At 43.5% G+C, this 23,272-nt stretch overlaps 1 protein-coding gene across 1 annotated transcript in view; it reads left to right on the forward strand.

Annotated features, from left to right (window-relative positions):
* Window positions 1–23,272, forward strand: part of dscaml1 (Down syndrome cell adhesion molecule like 1) — a 412,483-nt gene that overhangs the window by 217,713 nt on the left and 171,498 nt on the right. The window contains exon 4 of the mRNA XM_067970940.1: window positions 20,959–21,105. Within this exon, the coding sequence (XP_067827041.1) occupies window positions 20,959–21,105 (147 nt within the window). The remainder of the gene's footprint in view (window positions 1–20,958; window positions 21,106–23,272) is intronic.

Consider the following 23,272-nt stretch of genomic DNA (forward strand, 5'->3'; position numbering starts at 1 on the left):
CCACTGCAGATAACTAACAGAGGGTTCTGGCAAGCTGCACGATTTCACTGCCTTCCACCACTACTGCCACCAATTCCATGGAACAACAACAAAAGAGTGGCAGTAGTCCCTGAGGCATCAGCAGGAGGCCCCCTGAACTCCCTTCTGGAGGGGGAGAGCCCAGCACCGGAAACCCTCTCTTTTCCCCTAAGGCCTCAAAACCGCACCTCTCTTTAGGCCTTGCACCTAGTTGTGCCTCTGCTGTCCTGTGCTGAGTCGCGACAGCCAGTAACAGCAGTGGCCACTTTCCCCTGGCCCTGCCAGAGCTGTTGTCACTGTCACTTGTGGCAGTACCGACTCACTTATATTACAGCGTTGCTACTGCTGCTATTGTCAAGGCTGGCATGAGGAGTGGCAGCACTGAAACATAAAGGGGACGTAAGTTATGAGTGGGGGACAGCTCCCGATACCATCCTCTCCCCTTGCAGCTTATTGAATTATTACTTTGTCACACAAAGCCGACGTACGTTGTAAACCACCTGCAGTCGAAGTCTATTTAATATTTCACGTATGAAAGTAAAGAACAAGCTGTAGATGCAGTGGAAGGTTCCCCTGTATATAGGAGATGGAGGGGTGATCTGATCAGGATGTTTATAATGCGAAAAGGATTCGATAGGGTAGATACGGAGAAACTATTACTTCTGATGGGGGGAGTCAAGAAAAAGAGGAACATATTCATAAAATTCGAGGTAGGCCATTTAGGAGGGAAATCAGGAAGCTCTTTTCATACAAAGGGTGGTAGAAATCTGGAGCTCTCTCCCCCCAAAAGGCTGTGGACAATTGGAACTTTCAAGGCTGAGATAGATTGATTTTTTTGTTGGGTCAGGGTATCAAGGGATTATGCAGCAAAGGCAGGAAAATGGAGTTGAGGTACAGATCAGCCATGATCTAATTGAATGGTGGAGCAGGCCCGAGGGGCTGAATGGCCTTCTCCTATTCCTAATGTCCCGATGTTCTATTGTATTTTTATTGTGAAAGGCTATTCAAGTCCTGTTCCTCTGCGATGAACGGGTAAAGTGCTACTGAGAGGGCAGCCAGTCTGTGAATGGACGATAACTACGGCAAGTAATTTGTTATCGCTCAGAAGATAGAATTTTCACTGCCTCCAGGACTTTTTATGCAAAATTGAGATACTCGAGCAGCAAATTGTGTCACATGCAATAACTGAGTTAAGTAAAGTTCTGTAATCTAGTGAAATCTGGTGGCTGGGATTTCCGCTTCTGTTCTCCAGCCGACAACTGCACTTCAAAGTAATTCATTGTATGTGAAGCATTTTGGAATATCCTGAGTGATGTGTCAAGGCGATGTATAATTGCAAGTTCTTACTTTCTGATTTTAGAAAAAACGGAGGATGTTGCATTGCCGCTGATTACTTGCTTTAGTCTCAACAAAATATATTTGTAATTTGGTAACTATTGAGGTGATAGTGGCTTTTCACTAGAGGAGGGGCCTGCAGAGGTGATGTGACTGGAATCTGTGTTTTTCTTTTACATAGAATTTACAGTGCAGAAACAGGCCATTCGGCCCAACAGATCAATGCCGGTGTTTATGCGCCAATCGAGCCTCCTCCCACCCGACTTCATCTCCCCTTATCAGCAAATCCTTCTCTTCCTTTCTCGCTCATGTGTTTATCTAGCTCCTCCTTAAATGCTTCTGGGATGCAGATTATCAGGGCCTGATAATCTGCATCCCAGAGTACTAAAAGAGGTAACTATGGAAATGGTGGATGCATTGGTTGTCATCTTCCAAAATTCTATAGTTTATGGAACAGTTCCGACAGATTGGAGGGTGGCAAATACAACATCACTATTAAAAAAAGGAGGGAACATCAGTAGTAGGGAAAATGCTAGAGTCTATTATAAAGGATGTGATAACAGGACACTTAGAAAATATCAACGGGATTAGACAAAGTCAACATGGATTTATGAAAAGGAAATCGTATTTGACAAACCTACTGGAATTTTTTGAGGATGTAACTGGTAGATTAGATAAGGGAGAACCAGTGCATGTGGTGTATTTGGATTTTCAGAAGGCCTTTGATAAAGTCCCAAATAAGAGGTTAGTGTGCAAAATTAAAGCACATGGGATTGGGGGTAATATACTGGCACAGATAGAAAATTGGTTAACAGACAGGAAACAGAGAGTAGGAATAAATGGGTCTTTATCGGGGTGGCAGGCAGTGACTAGTGGGGTACCGCAGGGGTCAGTGGTTGGGCCCCAGCTATTCACAATATATATCAATGATTTGGATGAGGGAACCAAATGTAATATTTCCAAGTTTGCTGACGACACAAAACTAGGTGGGATCGTGAGTTGTGTGGAGGATGCAAAGAGGCTTCAAGGCGATTTAGACAAGTTGAGTGAATGAGCAATTACATGGCAGATGCAGTGTAATGTGGATAAATGTGAAGTTATCCACTTCGGAAGGAGAAACAGAAAGGCAGAGTATTATTTAAATGGTGATAGATTAGGAAATGTTGATGTAGAAAGGGACCTGGGTGTCCTTGTACACCAGTCACTGAAAGCAAACATGCAGGTGCAGCAAGCAGTTAGGAAGGCAGATGGTATGTTGGCCTTCATTGCAAGAGGATTTGAGTACAGGAGCAAGGATGTCTTACTGCAGTTTTACAGGGTCTTGGTGAGACCATATTTGGAGTATTGTGTGCAGTTTTGGTCTCTTTACCTAAGAAAGGATATACTTGCCATTGAGGGAATGCAGCGAAGGTTCACCAGACTGATTCCTGGGATGGCAGGACTGTCACACGAGGAGAGATTGGGTCGACTAGGCCAGTATTCATTAGAGTTTAGAAGAATGAAAGGGGATCTCATTGAAACGTATAAAATTCTGACAGGGCTAGACAGACTGGATGCAGGGAGGATGTTTCCCCTGACTGGGGGGGTTTAGAATGAGGGGTCATAGTCTCAGGATACGGGGTAGGACATTTAGGACTGAGATGAGGAGAAATTTCTTCTCTCGGAGGGTGGTGAACCTGTGGAATTCTCTACCACAGAAGGCTTTGGAGGCCAAATCACTGACTGTATTAAAGAAGGAGATAGATCAATAGATTTCTAGACACAAAAGGCATCAAGGGGTATGGGGAGAGAGTGGGAATATGGTATTGAGATAGAGGATCACTCATAATCATATTGAATGGCGGAGCAGGCTCGAAGGGCTGAATGGCAGTTGATTTATATAATGAGTCTGTGCTGAAAGATGATCAATGATGATGTCATCATGCCAAGATTATTGAGTGCTAATCTACCAGTGAATATATACCTGGAAATAATAGGCGGTGTGTACAGTTTGTGCAAGTGGGCTTTTGTGGCATTGCTCGTGGTAAATTGGGTCACATACTGTTTTATAAGGACGGGAGGATTATAGAATCATACAGAACAGTAGGAGTCCATTCGATCCATCGTGCTGGTGCCAGCTCTCTGAAAGAGCTACCAATTAATCCCAATTCCTTGCTCTTTCCCCATAACCCTGCAAATTTCGTCCTTTTTAAGTATATTATGAGAGCACATTGTACCGTACATGTACAGTGTATTATTATTCTGCTACTAATGGGGGGGGTCGTAGACAAAGTGGCCTGTCCCTTTAAGACCACAAAATCCAATTGCTGTAAGTAAGCATATCCTGAGGTTAGAGGGTGATTGCTCTTAACAGGTATCTCTGTTGCCTTTATTTATCTACTCCAATCACCCCACTTTCCTCACATCCCCTTTAATATTTTTCTTCAAGTGTTTTTCTAATTATCTCGATATATCATCATGCAGTGGCACGATGGAAATCCAGAGCTCGCTGTTTGGGGAATGTCAGGTCCCATTACTTAGCATTCCTGAAGAGTGACCCTTGACATGGATTGAGATTATCGTCCTCAACATAAAGTTTCTCAGTAACGCAGGTTAAGGCATTGACAGGGGGGAGGGAAAGATGTAAATAAAACAAGAGGTAAATGAGGAGCTTCATTTTGAACAGATTCCCAGCCTCAAGTAAATTGAAACTAATGGTTTGAATGGTGTCCACTGCCTTTGATAGTATTGGATGCTTGCTACATATAGTCGTACTATAGCTAATTCATAAAACCTGGCACATATTGATTCCCAAAGCGTTAAAATAGCATCTGTAAGACAAAAATTGGCCCACAAGTACCCAGGGAAGGGTAGCTCATTAATTGGATGAACTATACAGTACATTCTGGCCTGAAGTATCATCCTCATTATTTTTATAAATCTATATTGGATGGAGCAGTAGCTGTAACACATATTGATTGTGATTCTTCTTGCCGCACTTGTGTCCCCCCCATCCCCACTCTGGGCCAAGTCCTCCCCGGCTCATCTAGTCAGTGTGTCCTACAGTGCAAAGCTACACTTCTTCCTTGGTTTAAGCAAGTTGCATTAAACGATCGTAAAAAGCCCCGTGCTGGTAACTTGCAATTTCTTGCTTGCAAGCATGAAATTCTTGTTGATGGACACCCAACAAGTTGTAGGAGCCATTGCGTGGATAAGGATTTCTTGAAGTGAAATATTCAGCTTGTTCAGGAAATGGCCTTTGATCGAATGCAACTGATTTTGACCTTTGTATTTTTGTCATAAGAACATAAGAAATAGGAGCAGGAGTAGGCTATACGTCCCCTCGAGCCTGCTCCGCCATTCAATCAGATCATGGTTGATCTTTTACCTCAAGTCCACTTTCCCACCTGATCCCCTTTTCCTTTGATTCCCTTAGTTCAAACATCTATCGATCTCAGTCTTGAATATACTCAACGACTGAAGATCGACAGCCCTCTGGGGTAGAGAATTCCAAATACTCACGACCCTCGGAATGAAGAAATTCCTCCTCATCTCAGTCCTAAATGTCTGATCCCTTATCCTGAGACTATGTCCCCTGGTTCTAGACTCTCCAGCCAGGGGAAACATCCTCTCAGCAACTACCCTGTCAAGCCCTCTTAGAATCTTATATGTTTCAATGAGATCACCGTTCATTCTTCTAAACTCCAGAGAGTATAGGCCCAATCTACTCAATCTTTCCTCATAGGACAACCCTCTCATCCCGGGAATCAATCTAGTGAACCTTCGTTGTACCACCTCTAAATCAAGTATATCCTTCCTTAGGCAAGGAGACCAAAACTGCACACAGTACTCCAGGTGTGGTCTCACCAAAGCTCTGTCTTTGTACTATTGACCTATAGGTTTATGGTGGGGCCTTTAGCTAGAAAATAATCAGCGCCGCTGTGGCATCACCAGACTGAATACTTTAATGTTGATTTTCCTTATTTATTCTTGGGATATGTTTGTGACGTTGGCAAGGCAGCATTTATTGCCCATTCCTAGTCAACCACGTGACTGGAGTCACGTGTAGGCCAGATCAGGTAGGGGTGCCAGATTCCCTTCCCTGATGGATATCAGTGAACCAGTTGAGTTTTTGTGACAATCCGGCAGCTTTCATAGCCAACCCGTTTATCAAATTCAATTTCACAACCACTGGGTGGCCAGACCAATACAATTACCACTAAACTCCTGTATCCCATATGTAGCCATGAGGTGTTCTAAAGTCTAACTGTCAGGAAGTGGCAGCCACGTTGCAACTACTGAGACTCCCAAGTTTTAAAAATTGACCATACCGTCAAAGATTAAATTGCCTTTCTGGCGTTTGAAGAAAGCCGATGCTTCAGGAGCTGAAACTGAAGTTTGGAAAGACCAATGTAAAGTACACTCCCTTTGTTTGAGTGCACTTTCAGTGGGGCCTGATTGCATGGGCCTAATTAGGTTGGACACCAGTAAATGCCTATAATCTAAAATCAGATGGATGGTAAGTAGGTAAGGTTATGAAGGATGGAGCTGTCTCTTGGAGTAGCAGGGTACTGTTTCCTCAAGTTAAATTTCAGCCAGGACTATGAAACAGTTCCACAGGGAATGCTTTATATTCTTGCATTGTGTCATCTCCCTCCATAATGAGCCAAGAACAAACAATTTATTTATTCACGTTTGTGCACCGTGGAGATTGACTGGGTAGGAGATCACAGACAGCACTTGTGTACTAAGGAGTTTTTTCAGTGGTTTCCAGCCTAAAAGCTCTCCAGGCAATGATAGTTATTCATAGACTTGATAATTAAAATAAGATGTTGAGTGAGGGAGAAAACCAGTTCTGGTGAGTTAGCACAGTTTTCGTCCTGTTGATTTAGAGTTTGGAAGAGCTGAATGTCTGTGCGGAGGCCGTGTTTATGTATAGGTAGGTCCAGGTGGATGCCTATCTTCTTGTCTAACCAGTATTCTATTAAAGAATGTTCCCCGGTGAGTTTCTGAAAAATGGTTTTAATGTGACAGCTACAGCTTGAAACGCAGGCTTTTAAAACCCAAGCTTGGCTTCAACTAACTGTTACTTGTTGCTTGACCTCATCTTCTCACCTGCAGTATGGGCCTTGGTCCTTCACCTAGGCTTCTCAATTGAAAAATAAAGGCCCTGGCATCATAAACAATTGCACCTTGCAGTGTGCTTGATGAAAGTTGCATGATGTGAATGGTCAGCAAGCAGAAACCAGCATTGAAAGTCTGCTCTTAGCAGCTCAATAGTCCCCTGAAAACCCTTTGACTTTGACATCTCCTCGAACCTCTCCTCTCATTCCTGCTAGGTGTTCACCAGTCCTTCTTTAAAGTACATTGGGAGGTTTTCTTATGTGAGAGACATTGTAGAAGGTGATATTTCACAGGGTTTGTTTATGATTCAGGGAGACTGGGTGATAATGGGGTTGGAACTCTATGCTTTCACCTCCGAGAGCCAGGTTTGAATCTAGTTCAGATCGATAGGAAAATATTCTCTTTCTGGTGGCTAAAAGAGTCCTGCGAGAAATCACTCCGGGCCGTCTCAGACCAGTTCCTAATGGGTTCCGAGCGGGACGGTTGGAGGTGGGAGGTTGTGAGATGAAACCTCCAGGAATACGTCCAACCAGAGTTGGCAACCCCTGTTCTTGGGGCGGAGGCAGGTGGAGGGACCATTTCTGCTGCTGTCTGAACGGTTGATGCTGACACTGGGTGACGAGCGTTTCCTCCACCCCACCCTCACATTCATGAGCACAAACCCTCACCAAAATAAATCGAGTGCTTCAATAAAATGTGTCAAACGTTCACCCCTCGACAAAAATGGTGCAATGCCTTTCGTTTTGGATGTCTTGAGTTTTCTGACAAATCTTACAGAATGGAAGCCAGCTGCGCCCTGATGTCTTCCATCCCAGAATCCATTGTGTGCAAGAGGAACAATGGCTCCTTCTCCCCCCTCTTGACCAACCCTATAGGGAAAAATAACATCACATTGATGGTTGGATTTCTTGTGGTTGCAAAATGCTTGTCAGAGAATTTTATCAGTAAACTATTAAAATCTTTAAAAAACCAGGGTAGATTCCCCATGAAGTAAATAAAACAGTAAGAATCTGATTTAAACACGCCTTCCGAAAATCACACTGCCCTTAAGTACCAGCATATACGGTAAGCAGAATGGTGCAGAGAATTATTTTTGCTTTACCTGTTTAGTCTGCAGGGTAAATGGAAAATATGACAACATAATCAACTGCTGGGGAGTGTGCAATGTGCAAGTGAGCTCCTTATTTGTTTAGTGTGATTTCCCTATGTAGAGGAGATAGTTGCTCTTAATTGGGGTCCAGGTTGCCAGAGCAGCGCCTGTCAGAATCACTCATGATGGGGATGACGTTAAGAACGGAAATGCTCCAGCATCTTGCTGCCATGGTGCAGGGTGCAATCTCATCATCTGTAATGCATTTGAATAAATCCGGAAGGAATCAGCAGTGCTTGTAAGAGGCTGGGTCTGCCAGACTGCACCAGTGAATCCACGATACTCTCCAGCAATCTCACAGAATGGGAAGAATGCTCAGTAACATAAAAGTTTAAAGGCACACAACTCAATTTACCCTGTACACGTCCCCGATGGAAGACAGTTAGGGGCTGTGTCGGAGATGCCAGCCGCCCACTTTTGGACTGGAGTGCAAAATGTCTAAAATATAAATCGGACACAAAGTCCACTTAAAAAAAAACTGCATCTATTACACACGCTGAGTCTCATGAAATGGAGGCATTATTTACAGTGTTCAGTGCCTTTTCACCAGTAAAGCAAAGCTCAGTACTCAAGCCAGGATCCCAGTCTCTGCTTTGTCCATGTCTGACCCCCTTGTCTGGTTTTGAACTCAGCAAAAAGCAGCTCTCGTAGGCAGTGTCCCGATTGATCCAAATTGCTGCCATGTCTCAATTATGTTCCTTGCATCCTCCAATCACTTATAGTCTCTCTTAAAATTCTGGTTCTGTTACCCACCCTGACCTAGAGCATACCAAGAAGGCTCTTTCCACTTTACCTCTAAGGTTTAATGTGACTATATGGAATGCAGATTAGAATTACAATCAGCGTATCTATTTGGATATCTGAATCAAAATTCAAATTTCTTAAAGGGTTATCGTCACCATCTGCAAAGTGTCAGGTTGGATCACTTCTGAGGCAAAAGATCATGGGTTTGAGTTAATGGAACAACAAATCATAAGTACACCCGTACGCAATGAATTGGTTTATTCCAGACACCCAATCTTCCACCAATAGTTGGTGCTCCCTTTGTTGATTTGTAAACATGCTGAGCCCGTTCGGGGCCTCGGTGCCCATACATCATATTGCAATTGCATGTCATGATATAAACATACATAACGGACAAAAACTAGCTCGCCATCACAGAATCTTTTTCAGTGAATGGCGCTACACAAGGTTTTTTTTAAATTTACCTTCATGCTCTCTCATAGGAGAGATCAGAGAATACACATTAGCCAATTTGCACATGCGTACTGCTCTAAAAGCTCAACGTGTACATTGGCGGCCTACATTGAGGTTACCGGGTAAATGCAGGAGAGTGGCAATGGTCGACCACTTCTGAGAGACATGGTTCCAGACCAAGGCCTGGACTTCCTGTGGGAGTTCTCCTGATCGCCCACTGAAATTACAGGAGAACCTCACTGAAATTCTTCCCCCACTCCCCCAAAGTCAAGGTAAAAGTGCCTTAAAATTGACCTTACATGTAAGCCGCAAGTAAGATAAACCAATACAAAGGAGCCCGAGAGATCAACTCACGCTTGGGGTCAAAAATTTTGTACAAAATAATTTCTGTCCTCCGTGTGAAGCAACCTTTTTTGACAGGAGTTCAATCCGGTTGTAGCTTGATATTCTCACACCTAAATTTCCATCCCTTCTCGTTTAAGTTCATATTTGCCCTTCGATATCACACTGGTTTAGTGTGATATTTATGCACAAAAAGGCCCTATAAGGTTGCAGGTCAGACTTTAATCAGTGCCATTAACCAAAAACAAGTGGTTGGGTGTAAAAGATTGTTGATGTTGGGGATAGAGCTGAGGCAAGGTTCATTATGATCGAAATCATTTCACAACCAAATGAACACCGTGTAAATTGTCTGAACCTGATGCATAAGTTGATGTTAAATTTTAAAAAAGCAATTTAAAAAATAATGATCTAATGAAGATGTGTCACCTGAGCACCACTAAAGCAATATTTCTGAAAATGTGCTTTAATGCAATTCGGGTTGATGAAAAGATTTGGAGAAGATTTTCCATTGAATGTTGTTGCCTCTTTAAAGATTGAAATGACTCTCTGGGGGCAATTTTGACCTAACCCGCCCATCAGGAAATTGATTGGATCGAGTGGAATGCTGGTTTTACACCCCACCCAATTAGAGCTATGGGATCAGGCCCGCTGGGAGTGCACTCAGACAAAGGGAGTGTATTTTGCATTGGTCTTTCCAAAGTCACTGGAGAGTAAAATCAGGCAGAGTGTTAAAACCAGCGTTGCACCCAATCCTGTCAGTTTCCCAACGGGCGGGTTAGGTTAAAATTGCCCCCCAGGCTGTGTTTCGTGACCAAAAGCTATTCCAACACGCACAAGCAGCCATTGTACCTGGTATAAAGTTGTACCTGAGCTTTGTACTCAACTCTCCTTTCTTGACCTTCAGGGTGGCGACAATGTGTGTTGGTCTTTGATATTTCTCTGCTGAAGGAGCTGAGCTGTAGCTTGAACAAATTGATGCTCCTTTCTCACGTGAGGGCGTGCAGCGATGCCCTAAACCAATGCTCAAAGATTTCATCTGGTGGATACTTCTAACAAAATCGTAAATGCGTTCCATTTAGAACATGCTTACAATTTCTCTTAAAAAAAAATACCCACCAGAGGAACCTTTCTCTGTCTATTTATGATGTTGCTACACATAGCAATCAGAGGAAATAGCCCCACTTCTTTGTTCTCTTTCTTTCTCATTCATTTTACCATTTAAAAAAAAATTCCTTTTCTCCCTCTCGCTGTCTCTTCTCTCACCTTTTCCTCAGCTTTGTGTAATTGTATTAGACACCACAATATTCTGCATCCGGCAAGCGATCAGATAGCAATTACTCACAAGCCTGCAGTGTATCATTGTCATAAATAAATGATTTTCTATCCCTTTGAGTTTATTTGAAACCTCTCACTCTCTCTCCAGAATTTCTCTCTGTCTCTGCTCAGATTTCTCTTTCTCTCGCACTCTCTAATTCTCTTTGATGAAACACTCTGCCCTGCTTCACTATGGATTGGATGCTAAACCATCTGAATTCATCCCCATTCACACGCAGTGGATTGAGCTGCTGCAGAGTAGATTCCGTGTTTGCCTTTATGCCGACCGCTTCCCATTTGCGCCAATCTGGGCGGTCAATGAATCGTTCCCGGGTGAGGGGATCTTAAAAAAAACCCCGTTTGCTTCATTCAGTTGTCTTGACGGCAAAACGAGGGACATTAGAGAGTAATAGAATGGTGAACATGGAAGGGATGCCTTCCATCTGGTTGGGGACTTTTTCAGATAGGGAGTCATGTGGAGGGAGGCATAATGCCAGGATCTAACCACCCTCCCACCCCCGTTCCCCTCCCTGGGGTCTCTGCCTCCGCCCCTGCTGAAGTTCACAGGGTCAGACAGTGTTCCCTCCATTTCACTGGCCAGTGGCAGTTCTGGGGCACCAGCCATAGGCATTAGAATGGAAAATCTGGCAGTCATGTCCAGGCCGGAGTGGGGATGAGGTCCACCAGAAACCACATGATGCCACCCCCAGACAAAGTTACAGTGGGAATATGCTGGATTGGCGGCAGATTTTCCGGGCCATGATTTCTATTGGGGTATTGGTGCAATTTGCACTCACCCCTCCCTGCAGTTCAAATATGTGATTTATATGTGAATTAAAAGGGTGACGGCATCATATACTCATCTTGATCTCACTATGGCTGATGTGTAGACAGAGAGTGGTTAGAATGTAGAACTTGCTACCACATGGAATAGTTGAGGCGTCTTGCATAGATGCCTTTAAGGGGAAGCTAGGTAAGTACATGAGGGAGAAAAGAATAGAAGGATATGCTGATAGGGTGAGAGGAGGATGGTGTTGAGGTGCATTGTTAGAGCAATGTCCGAGGTCACTTGCCGAAACACTCAAAGACCAGGTACAGCACGATTAGATGAAAACACAAGGCAGAAAATTTGGAAAAAGTTCTACTGCTCAGCAGTGACACTTCTCTCTTTTATGAGCCCAAAATTGAGCGGGAAAAATAGAATAAAGGATGAAAAGGTTCATACTTTAACCATCTGCACATCAATTACATGTTCTTGTTGATGTTACCAAATAACGCTCAATACTGGAGTACTAAATAGGGGTTACTGCCCTTTGGTGCAAACCTTAGATCTCATAGATAGTGAGGAAAGACAAACAGATCCTAGCTGGCCTAGATTGTGGTGTTTCCTTGTGTCTCTGGTGCCCCCTACACACAACCTTGGGTTTGTTAGCTAAAATGTCACAGATCATCATTTAGCAGCTAATGAATGATGAATGTATTGGCTTACGAAGAGCTCTCTGACATGCTGATCATTGTTTTATTTGTGATATTATGTCATGGACCTTTCAACTCCTTGTCTTCTCACTACTAATATTGCTTGCTGTGTAAGTGTTGGAAGGTGACAGGAGGGAGGGAGATTTCAAGGCAATGATTTAGTGAATGAGTGCAGTTGACATAATGAAACATGAGAGTGAGTTTTGCCAATTGTCCAGCTTTAGATCAGACTAATTTTTTTCAGAAATTTCTAAGAGATAAGTCAGATACCAGAGCCTATTTTTTTAAAGTCAATTTTTGCACTTACCTTTGCGTCTTATGACATAAAGCATTCATTATTGAAATTAAGAAGGTTTTGGTAAATTAGCAAAGTAAATCTCAACATAAGTCATGATCCCACTTCCTTGGCCAACACCCAAACGGCCCAGTGTCCAGTTTTGGACTTTACTAAAGGTGGAAACCCTACATGGGAGTGAGTTTTGGGTAGTTTCGGACCTTGAAACTGCACCACTGCCTTTAGCTCTTTAAAACCTCATCCTGGGAAAGCTCAGGAACCTAAGAGCATAGCGTTCTCAAAATTCTACACCCAACTACCCCCCAATCATAAAACGCTGGAGAAGCTCAGCAAGTCAGGCAGCATCTGTGGAGAAAGAAACAGAGTTAACGTTTCAGGTCGAAGACCTTTCATCAGAACTCAACTTAACTCTGTTTCTTTCTCCACAGATGCTGCCTCACTTGCTGAGCTTCTCCAGCATTTTCTGTTTTTATTTCAGATTTCCAGCATCCGCAGTATTTTGCTTTTGATTTACCCTCCAATCATATCTCTTCTAGATGCCCTTGTTAACTGTGTAGTGAACGGGAAGCTGTTGTGACATGTCAATCACAACAGCCTGCTATCTTGCCACCAATTTAGCTTCGGAGAAAATTGGATTCTTTTTAGTTTGATCTCGAGATGCGAGCGATGCTGGCAAGGCCGAATTTATTGCCCATCCCTCACGATCTCATGGTCCAGAATTAGAATTAGAGTCTCTCGATTCCCACTGCCAAGTTAAAGCAATGGCTTTTGAGATGGCTAGAATTTTCAATACACTATCGTATCTGGCCTTATTGATCAGCTGCCCCCTTTGAGAGCTTATCTAGTGAGCCGCTAAACTCGATGTATGACTTCCTCAGAGGGCACAGACCCCAGGTCATGATAAATGGATGTTTTTCATCTTATTACAACATCCATGTAGCAGCTCCTCAGGGAGCCAAGATCCTACTCTGTTCCTCATGTTCATACACTGTCATTTCTCCCAGAACATTTCACTTTCAAATTGAAGCCACTCTGGCTCCACAGCAAAAATCAGTGGCTCATGGTAAATAATTGGGTAGAATAATTTGAGGGTCAAGTGAGAACTCCAGAAATGACCTGCTCCTTTGACAAGCTCAGATAATTCTTTAAAAATATTTCTCCAACACTTGGGTATCGTTAGTGAGCAGCACTGTGTTTGGTGAACTCTGACATGTTCACATGGTATTCAATACATTTTATATTGTAAGAGGGTATTATCAACAATCTGACAATGGAATTGTAATGCTGTTGACCATTAGTTTGTATTATTCGCTGTGTCAAGAGTGTTTACTGTTCAAGGTGCAAAAGGAAAGTGTCTCGGTTCATTTTTCCCAGCTCAGTAAGTTTATAGTGCAGCTGAAATACTCCCCTTAATAATGTGGCTGAGCTCAGTGTGAACGTGTCAGCCGTGGCTCAGTGGGTAGCACTCTCGCCTCTAAGTCGGAAGCTTGTGGGCTTAAGTCCCACTCCAGAGACTTGAACACAAAAATCTAGGCCGCCACTCCCAGTGTAGTACTGAGTGAGTGCTGCATTGCTGGAGATGCCGTCTTTCAGATGAGACTTTAAACCGAGGCCCCATCTGCCCTCTCAGGTTGATGTAAAAGATCCCATGGCAGTCTTTCACAGAAGATCCGGGGAGTTCACTCTGGTGTCCTGGCCAACGTTTATCCTTCAACCAACACCTAAAAATAGATCAAAGCAAAATACTGCAGATGCTGGACATCTGAAATAAAAACAGAAAATGCCGGAGAAGCTCAGCAAGTGAGGCAGCATCTGTGGAGAAAGAAACGGAATTAACGTTTCAGGTCGAAGATACAAGTCTTTCTTGCTCAGAAGAGCATCCTCACTGCAGAATTGCATTCATCCTCCTGAGTTCTTGGAATGGGATCTCCCAACCAGTGGTCTGCATGTAAGCTCATAATTAGGAACAGTGGGGAACAAGTGTTCTGTCCCTGATCATCTCAGCAGAAAACAATGGAAATTTACAGCACAGAAAGAGGTCATTCAGCCCATTGTGTCTGTGCCAGCTCTTTGTGGCAGCAATCCAACAACTAATTCCACTGCTGTGCTCTCTTGTATCTTCCTCTGCTTCAAATATTTATCCTCTTTTCCCTTTAAAGGTACAATGGTTTCTGACTCAACCACTCTCTATGACAAAATATTCTAACGCTCTGCGTAAAAAAAAATCTTTTAGCTTCTCAGTCGCTTAGTAACCATTTTAGATTGATGACCCCTTGTCACTGACTGCCCAACCAGAGGAAATAGTCTTTCCCTATTTATCTTATTAAACCTTTTTTTAATGTTAAAATCCTCTATTAATTCTCCTTTTACCATAATACAAGGTGCCATCAGAACCAAATGGTAATTCTTCATGTGTGAGTCTAGATAGTATCAACAACCTCTTTGATCATGAATCACCATCGCTAAGCCGGATCCACAAATGTACACTTTAAATCAGAGGTCATTGGATAGCATTTAGAAGTGAGAAGCCCTGTCTGTTTTCCCCTCCAGGTACACTAAGTGTTACCCTAACTTCAGCTAACTCAGCACGGGCCCAGAAATTGTTCTGGGTCCTCCTTAGTTCAGTGTGTGAATCCTGTACAGACTATCAGGGGGGCCCAATAAAACCTTTTAAGGAAGGTTATCAAATCTGAATTGGCTTAATTTTCACTTTTTTTTTTGACTGGCATGCTTGTTTGAAATCTCATGCACTCTCACTCTTGGACTTGGCCTCTCTCTCACTTTATCTGTTCATCTTTTCTTCTCTTTTCCCTCTCACTATCCTGCTTCCTCTCTTTGCCTGTCTCACTCAGACACATAGGAAAGACTAATGTTATTCACATCATGCATGCACAATTGATATTTGCAGCAGCTCCTTGGAGGGATTAACCTAATCCCACTGATTTCCCCCACTCAGTTATCTTACATGCTAGGCCTTCTCAAGAAGCCTTTGTTTCCTGACAAAGAAGAACAACAAGAACAACATCAGGAAATGTTGGTGGAATGCACAGTACGTGATTCTATGCAGCACTAGACGTGCTGTGACACCATCAGAAGAAGGCGGACAGTGTTGCCCATTTCGAGATACCAGCTCTGGTGTTGAGTGACCTCTTGTTGATGGGAGCTCCTGACATTCCACTGCAAGCGATGGATTGAAGATACAATTTACACACTGTGGCACTGTGATTACACCTGATGCAGTCTGTGCTGTGACATTAACCCAGGGCAGGCATGATTGGCAGCTGTGTGCAGGGTTCACTCTATGTTGTAGTTACCGTTTCGTACAGCAAATTATCTTCATCATCCTGTTGACTTTGCAATGTCATGGCAGATACACAAATAAAAAAAAAAGCAAAATGACACCTGGCTCCAAAATAACGAGAGCTGCAAGGCATGAAATGCGTACGTAGCTGGAATACTTTATAAATCTGAGAGGAACTTAAGGGCGAACTGCCTGCACCAAATTCTCCTACCGGACGGCCTGCTGAAAATCTAGTGAGATTGAATTCAATGCCCTGAGAGTTTGGGAGTAAATTCGGTACTGTTCCATAGGGCACATTGTGATTCCTATAGCATTTACATAGGAACATAGAAACAGGAATAGGCCATTCAGCCTCTCGAGCCTGTTCCACCATTCAATGAGATCTTGGCTGATCTGTATCTTAACTGCATTTACCTGTCTTGGTTCCATGTCCCTTAATACCCTCACCTGATAAAAATCTATCAATCTCAGTTTTGAAATTTTCAATTGACCCCCAGCCTCAACAGCTTTTTGGGGGAGAGAGTTCCAGGTTTCCACTCCCCTTTGTGTGAAGAAGTGCTTCCTGACTTAACCCTAGCTCTAATTTTAAGGTTACACCCCCTTGTTCTGGACTCCCCCACCAGAGGAAATAGTTTCTCTCTATCTGCCCTATCAACTCCTTTAATTATCTTAAACGCCTCAATTAGATCATCCCTTAAACTTCTGTACTCAAGGGAATACAAGCCTAGTCTATGCAACCTGTCCTCATAAGTTAACCCTTTTAGCCCTGGTATCGTTCTGGTGAATATCACTTACGTTGTCCTTTTAGGATTTCCTAGATTTGTACAAGGCAGTTGTGAAATCCTGTAACACCCGTTAGTGAAATCTTGTTGCAGTCCTATGGATTTCACATGATGTAGGGGGGGAAAAATATCCAATTTATAGGATTTATTCCGAAAATTCCATTTAAAGATCCTATCTGCTACCTGCAAGACTTTTAGGACCTTGTTCACTATTTCAAAACTGAAGTGGAATAGATCACTCTGCTTTCTTGCTGCATTTAATACAAACAGTTGCTTAGTTACGTGGATAGACTGGAGAAGCTGGGGTTGTTCTCCTTGGAACAGAGATGGTTGTGAGGAGATTTGATAGAGGTATTCAAAATCATGAAGGGTCTGGACAGAGAAGATAGAGAAAACTGTTTCCATTGGCAGAAGGGTCAAGAACCAGAGGACATGGATTTAAGGTGATTGGCAAAAGAACCAAAGGTGACATGAGGAAAAACTATTTTACACAGCGAGTGGTTAGGATCTGGAATGCACTGCCTGAGGGGCTGGTGGAGGCAGATTCAATCATGGCCTTCGAAAGGGAACTGGATAAGTACTTGAAAGGAAAAAGATTGTAGGGTACGGGGAAAGGGCGGGGGAGTGGGACTAGCTGGATTGTTCTTGCGTAGAGCCGGTCCGGACTTGATGGGCCAAATGGCCTCCTTCCGTGCTGTAACCTTTCTATGATTCTAACAGAGTTGGACGTGTACAAATTGTCACAGTGAAAAATGTAGCCAAGTGTTCCCAGTTGTCACATCTAGTTTTAAAAGTTTTTTTCGCATCAGGTAAAGTGACCATTCAAGATTGTTCCAAAAGTAAAATTGTGAAAGTTGATTGGATGACATCCTTGATAGCAAGCACCTTGATGATTCGTTTTCTTTTAAACAAAAAGAAACACAAATTAAAAACTTAACTCCTCAAAGGGAATTGTACCGCTTTACTGTGATGTGGAATGCAGCGTGTGCAGCAGTGGAGGCTCACTGAGGTGGACAATGTGTGTCAGATTCTCAGCAGAGTTTTCCGGGTGGGATAATATGTGGTTACTGCAGAAGCTGGGCCCACCCGAGAAATGTCCAGTCTGGGGACAATACCCCTTTAAAGGGCGGGGAGTTGAGGTGCTACACGACTCACTTCCTGTACTTTACAAAACCCAATACCACAGCAATTCAGGTCATGTGATTCAATTGACCTCTTTCACTGTGCACTGCAACTGCTGTTCTAACTTCCAGAGACCATCCCTTTTAAGTAAGAAATTACTAAAAAAAAAATTGGTACCATAAAGGCACAACTGATGGGCGCAGCAGCTCCTTGATGGGAGATTTTATTTTTTCCCAATAAACTTGACTTGGTCCTCGAGGGGTTAACAATACTACCTGAAGCGAGGCATTTTCTTTTGCACCCTCCCAAATCGGAGCAGGTGCAACACTCGGGTTGCCAACTCTGGACGTATTCCTGGGGGTTTCATCACATGATCTCTTGCCTCCAATCGCCCCCCACTCAGTCAAACAGCCTTTTTTCCCCATCTCCAATATTTTTATAACTAATAAATGAAAATGGGCAAAGAACATTTTATGAACACACCATTTATTTTAATGATTTTTCTCCCGGGTGTTGCGCACAGCAGTGTCCAGGAGATTAATCTTTAATTCCTGGAGACTCCAGGGCAATCCTGGAGGGTTGGCAACTCCTATGTAACACAGGTGTGCAGATCTCACAGTTAATCTTCCACTGCAGGGGAAGTGCAATCTGTAGTTCCTTTTCAAAAAAAAAATTTAGTTTTTGTTTTGTCGTTTTTGTTCTGGCACTGGTGGACCAGGCTCCCAACTGGATTAATCCTTTGGTAAAGAACGTGAATGCATTACTTTACACAAATGGCAGACATGGAGACATAAGCGGTAATGCCCTCACAAGTACCTCGCGTTCCTCCAGTATTGTAACTTGGACACGCAGCTTCATGTTCACTCACCGACGAGAAACTGCGTGGGCTGGACGGTCTAGTGTAGCGGAGTTTGTGCAGACTGGAGGATGCAACAACGCTAGCTGGATGATGTGATTTAAAGGAGGCCGAATGGGTTTGAGGGTGCGATGTAGAAGAAGCTTCTCTGACTAGCTGGTGTCTTAAGGCAGCGCCCATTATGGGTTACAAAGAAGGTACAGCACAGAAACAGGCCATTCAGCCTAAAAGGTCCATGCCTGTGTTTATGCTCCACATGAGCCTTCTCCCACCCTTCTTCATCTAACCCTATCAACATCTCCTTCTACTCCCTCCTCCCTCATGTGTTTATCGAGCTTCCCCTTAAATGCATCCATGCTTGTCGCCTCAACTACTCTTTGTGGCAGCAAGTTCCACATTCTAACCACTCTCTGGGTAAAAAAAGTTTCTCCTGAATTCCCTATTGGATTTGTTAGTGACCCCTAGTTCTGGTCTCCCCCGCAAGTGGAATCATCTTCTCCACGTTTGCCCTCTCAAACCCTTTCATAATCTTAAAGCCCTCTTTTGGGTCACTCCTCTGTCTTCTCTTTTCTAGAGAAAATAGATCCAGCCTATTCAATCTTTTCTGATAGGTATAACCTCTCATTTCTGGGATCACCCTAGTAAATCTTTTTTTTTTCACCTTCTCCAGTGTCTGTGTATCCTTTTTATAGTGTGGAGACCAGAACTGTTCAAATGAGGCCATGAATCAAAATAGTATAACTTGAATGGTTTATCAATGCTACTTGAAGCTCCTGATGTGTTTCATCCTTGATCACCCGACAGTCTGTGTTACTCTGTTAAAGTTTCAGAGGGAATTTGTGGGAGCAGTTTTATTTTGGTGTGGTGCTGGACAAGTGATAAGGAGCTTCCATGACCAAACCCTGCGATCTTATTGGCAGTAATATCAGGTGTTGTTTCTCTGCCTGGTTTACAGATGTGACATGGCCTGTATATAGGAACATGGCATTGCCTATAGATATGAAAAGGCTGCAACAAAATTGAGGGGTTCAGGTGACATTCGAAGTCACTGGAATATAGGAACAGGAACATAGGAACAGGAGTAGGCCATTCAGCCCCTCGTGCCTGCTCCGCCATTTGATAAGATCATGGCTGATCTGTGATCTAACTCCATATACCTGCCTTTGGCCCATATCCCTTAATACCTTTGGTTGCCAAAAAGCTATCTATCTCAGATTTAAATTTAGCAATTGAGCTAGTATCAATTGCCGTTTGCAGAAGAGAGTTCCAAACTTCTACAACCCTTTGTGTGTAGAAATGTTTTCTAATCTCGCTCCTGAAAGGTCTGGCTCTAATTTTTAGACTGTGCCCCCTACTCCTAAAATCCCCAACCAGCGGAAATAGTTTCTCTCTATCCACCCTATCCGTTCCCCTTAATATCTTATAAACTTTGATCAGATCACCCCTTAACCTTCGAAACTCTAGAGAATACAACCCCAATTTGTGTAGTCTCTCCTCGTAACTTAACCCTTGAAGTCTGGGTATCATTCTAGTAAACCTACGCTGCACTCCCTCCAAGGCCAATATGTCCTTCCGAAGGTGCGGTGCCCAGAACTGCTCACAGTACTCCAGGTGCGGTCTAACCAGGGTCAAGCAGTTTATCTGGTCATGAGGAACCTGAAATTGTGTAAAATGCATCTAATCGCATCCTTAATGATAAAGGCAGGAAAATGTACCCTGGCAGAGACATGTTAGGAATGCAGAGTATTGATGTGCTTTCTTGACGGGATTGTCCCCAAATTAAAGGGTGCCCAGAGCCAGGGACTAGTTGGCACATTTTGATCAGTGCACAGTTCTTTCGCCTTTGGGACTCGGACTCAAATTTAATACAGACCAATGAGATGATGCGTTTCTTTTTCTGGTGTATGATTGACCAAAGTGAAATGAGTCCGGAGCATTTCAGTTTTCTCCCTAATGGGCAAGGTACTATCCAAAATTCCCCACTAATGGTAGCAAAGTGTCAACTGCAGTAAGAGAGGTCAGCAGGCTGGCTGGTGAGAGAAACACAAATGACACTGATGTAGTAGGGATGCTCTTCTGAGGCATGATTAAGGTACATTACTAGTGCTCAGGGCTTTAGTCTGCACCTACCTCTTTGACTAGGCTTTTGGTCACCTGTCCTAAATGTCTCCTTCTTTGGCTCGGTGTCAGTTTTTGTCTGATTGTGCTCCTGTGAAGTGCCTTGAGGTGTTGAGTGTGTGTACCTGAGATCTGGGCAGATGGTGTGGTGTTTAAAAGAAAAAGTGCTCCATTGGCTGTAAAGCACTTTGGGACGTCCTGAGTTTGTGAAAGGCGCTGTATAAATACAAGTTCTTTCCTTCTTTAACTTACAGGATAAACTTGCTAAACGGTCAAGAAGACGAATTAACTGTAACTTGAAAGCAGAAGAGACTTAAATTGTTTTCTTTTCTAGGACCCTCACAATTTTCTCTCTGCTGCTGATTTCCGCTATAAAAATTCTAGAGAGACCACAGCTTCAAATGCTTGTGAGCTGAAATTATATTCCATTCTATTATCAGAGTCCATTTGTGGAATGGCTGTTTGAACTCTGCTCTACACAGTAGCTGGTTGACATTGAATGCTGTCAAGTTTCTGAATTAGATTTTTTTTTTCCTTCTTTGTCTCTAGGGAGTAGATTCCACATCACTTCATATGGAGCCTTGTACATATCCGATGTACAAAAGGAGGACGCACTGTCTACGTACCGGTGTATCACCAGACATAAATACAGCGGAGAAACGCGGCAGAGCAACGGAGCCCGTCTCTCCGTTTCCGGTAAGGTCGTGGGTCACTTAGGGTTGCCAACCCTCCTGGAGCCTCCAGGAATTAAATATGAATCTAAGGCTTTGGAGAGGGTGCAGAGTAGATTTACTAGAATGATACCAGGGATGAGGGACTTCAGATATGTGGATAGACTGGAGAAGCTGGGATTATTCTTCTTGGAGCAGAGAAGGTTACGGGGAGATTTAATAGAGGTGTTCAAAATCATGATGGGCCTTGATAGAGTAAATAAGGAGAAACTGTTTCCATTGACAGGAGGGTTGGTAATCAGAGGGCACAGATTTAAGGTAATTGGCAAAAGAACCAGAGGGGAGATGAGGAGAATTTTTTTTTACGCAGTGAGTTGTTATGATCTGGAATGCGCTGCCTGAAAGGGCGGTGGAAACACATTCAATAGTAACTTTCAAAAGGGAATTGGATAAATACTTGAAAAGGAAAAAAATTGCAGGGCTATGAGGAAAGAGCAGGGGGAGTGGGACTAATTGGATAGCTCTTTCATAGAGCTGGCACAGGCACGATGGGAAGAATGGTCTCCTTTTGTGCTGAAAGATTCTATGATTCTAATTTCCTTGCTGTGAGCGACCCGGGAGAAAAATCGTTGGGGGCATTTAAAAAAAAATTGTCTCTTTCATTCTCTTTGAAGACTTGTGTTCATTTGTTGAAAAAATATTGGGGGGGTGGGTGAGGGGAGAGGGCAAAGGCCGTATGACTGGGCGAGGCAGTTAAAGGTGGGAGGTTGTGTGATGAAACCTCCAGGAATATGTCCAATCACAGATGGCAATCCTACCGCCAATGTGTTTTTTTTTTAGCCTCGGTGTTTTGAAGAGGTCGGGCTCAGTCCGCTGCTCAAAGGACGTAAGAGTGATTCTGCCTTTCAATCACATTTCAGTACATCAGTGTGACGTGCTCACTGGAAATGGAAGTGTACAGCTGCCCTAAGATTCACCTGGAAAACACGTTGGCCACTGTGAAACTGAACCCTACAGGCTAGGATATCCCCGGTTTAATACCTGCTGCGTACAGAAAATGTTGGCACTGAAAGGAGGCCATTTGGCTGCTTGTGCCAGTGCTAGTTCCCCCACTGGCCCGATTAGTCCCATCCCATTTTCCTGCCCTTTCCCCATACACATTGATATTTTTCTCTCGAACTCCCTCTTAAACTGTGATGATTGGATCGGCTTCAAAGACCGTTTGTGGCGATGAGTTCTATGCCCTCATAATCCTTAGTCAGTAAAGTTCCTTCAAACCTCTCCCGTGATGCTCCCTGTACTGATCCTGAGTTTATTCAGTGGCTCCTGGCTGAAAAAGGCTTGTGTAGATGCCAAGTAAGGGTGGGGTTAGGCTTGGCTGTGATTGCCTTCATCAAAAAACAAAGAAAGTTAAAAACACTAGTATTGCTCAGTAGAACTTTAATTTTTTAACTTTTGATGTGAATGTGTCATCTCACTTAATAATGATCAGAATTACAATACTGGACCATTATCATCGTCAAAAGAATTCAGAGAATATTTTGAGAAAAGTGGGTGGAGGTTAATGTCTCGTGCTTAATAAATGTTTGTATGTAAAATACTCGAGCGAGGGTGCTGTTTACTTGGGAATAAGTAAAAGCAGTGATCGGATTGACGGGTTCGGGTGACATAGAGCAGGGCTGCCTGTGTGCTCAGAGCAGGCTCCCTTTCCCATCGTCATCAGTTGGGAATTGGTGCTTGGTGCTAGGAAGGAGACTGAACAGACAGGGGACAGATTGTTCTCTTATTGCACTTGGGCATAAAGGACCGACTGGGCGGAGCAGACAGACGGAAATCGGGCGTGGAGGGTCACAGGCCTGTACTGGATCCCACCCAATCTTCTGTCCGTTAACTTAGATGGATGGAACATGAGGTGGACTCCATTACTCTTGTGCGATCTCCTCCGTCTGAGTTTCCTCTATGCACTGTCCGCAAGCGGTCCTTTACACCCACGTGCAATAAGAGGAACATCTGCCCCTGTGAGTCACAGTAGGCTATTTGATCATGGAGGGCATCACAGCCAAGTCGTAGCCTGTCCTCATCTGATGTTGACACGCATGCACTTTCCAGCAGGGGGTCTTTGGATAGTGGTCAGAAGCGGGGAACCCTGACTGATTCTCTTTTTCGCTCCCCTCCCTAACCCAGGGTATTGA

This window comes from Heptranchias perlo, chromosome 33, assembly GCF_035084215.1.
Source record: "Heptranchias perlo isolate sHepPer1 chromosome 33, sHepPer1.hap1, whole genome shotgun sequence".
Taxonomy (NCBI): Eukaryota; Metazoa; Chordata; class Chondrichthyes; order Hexanchiformes; family Hexanchidae; genus Heptranchias; species Heptranchias perlo.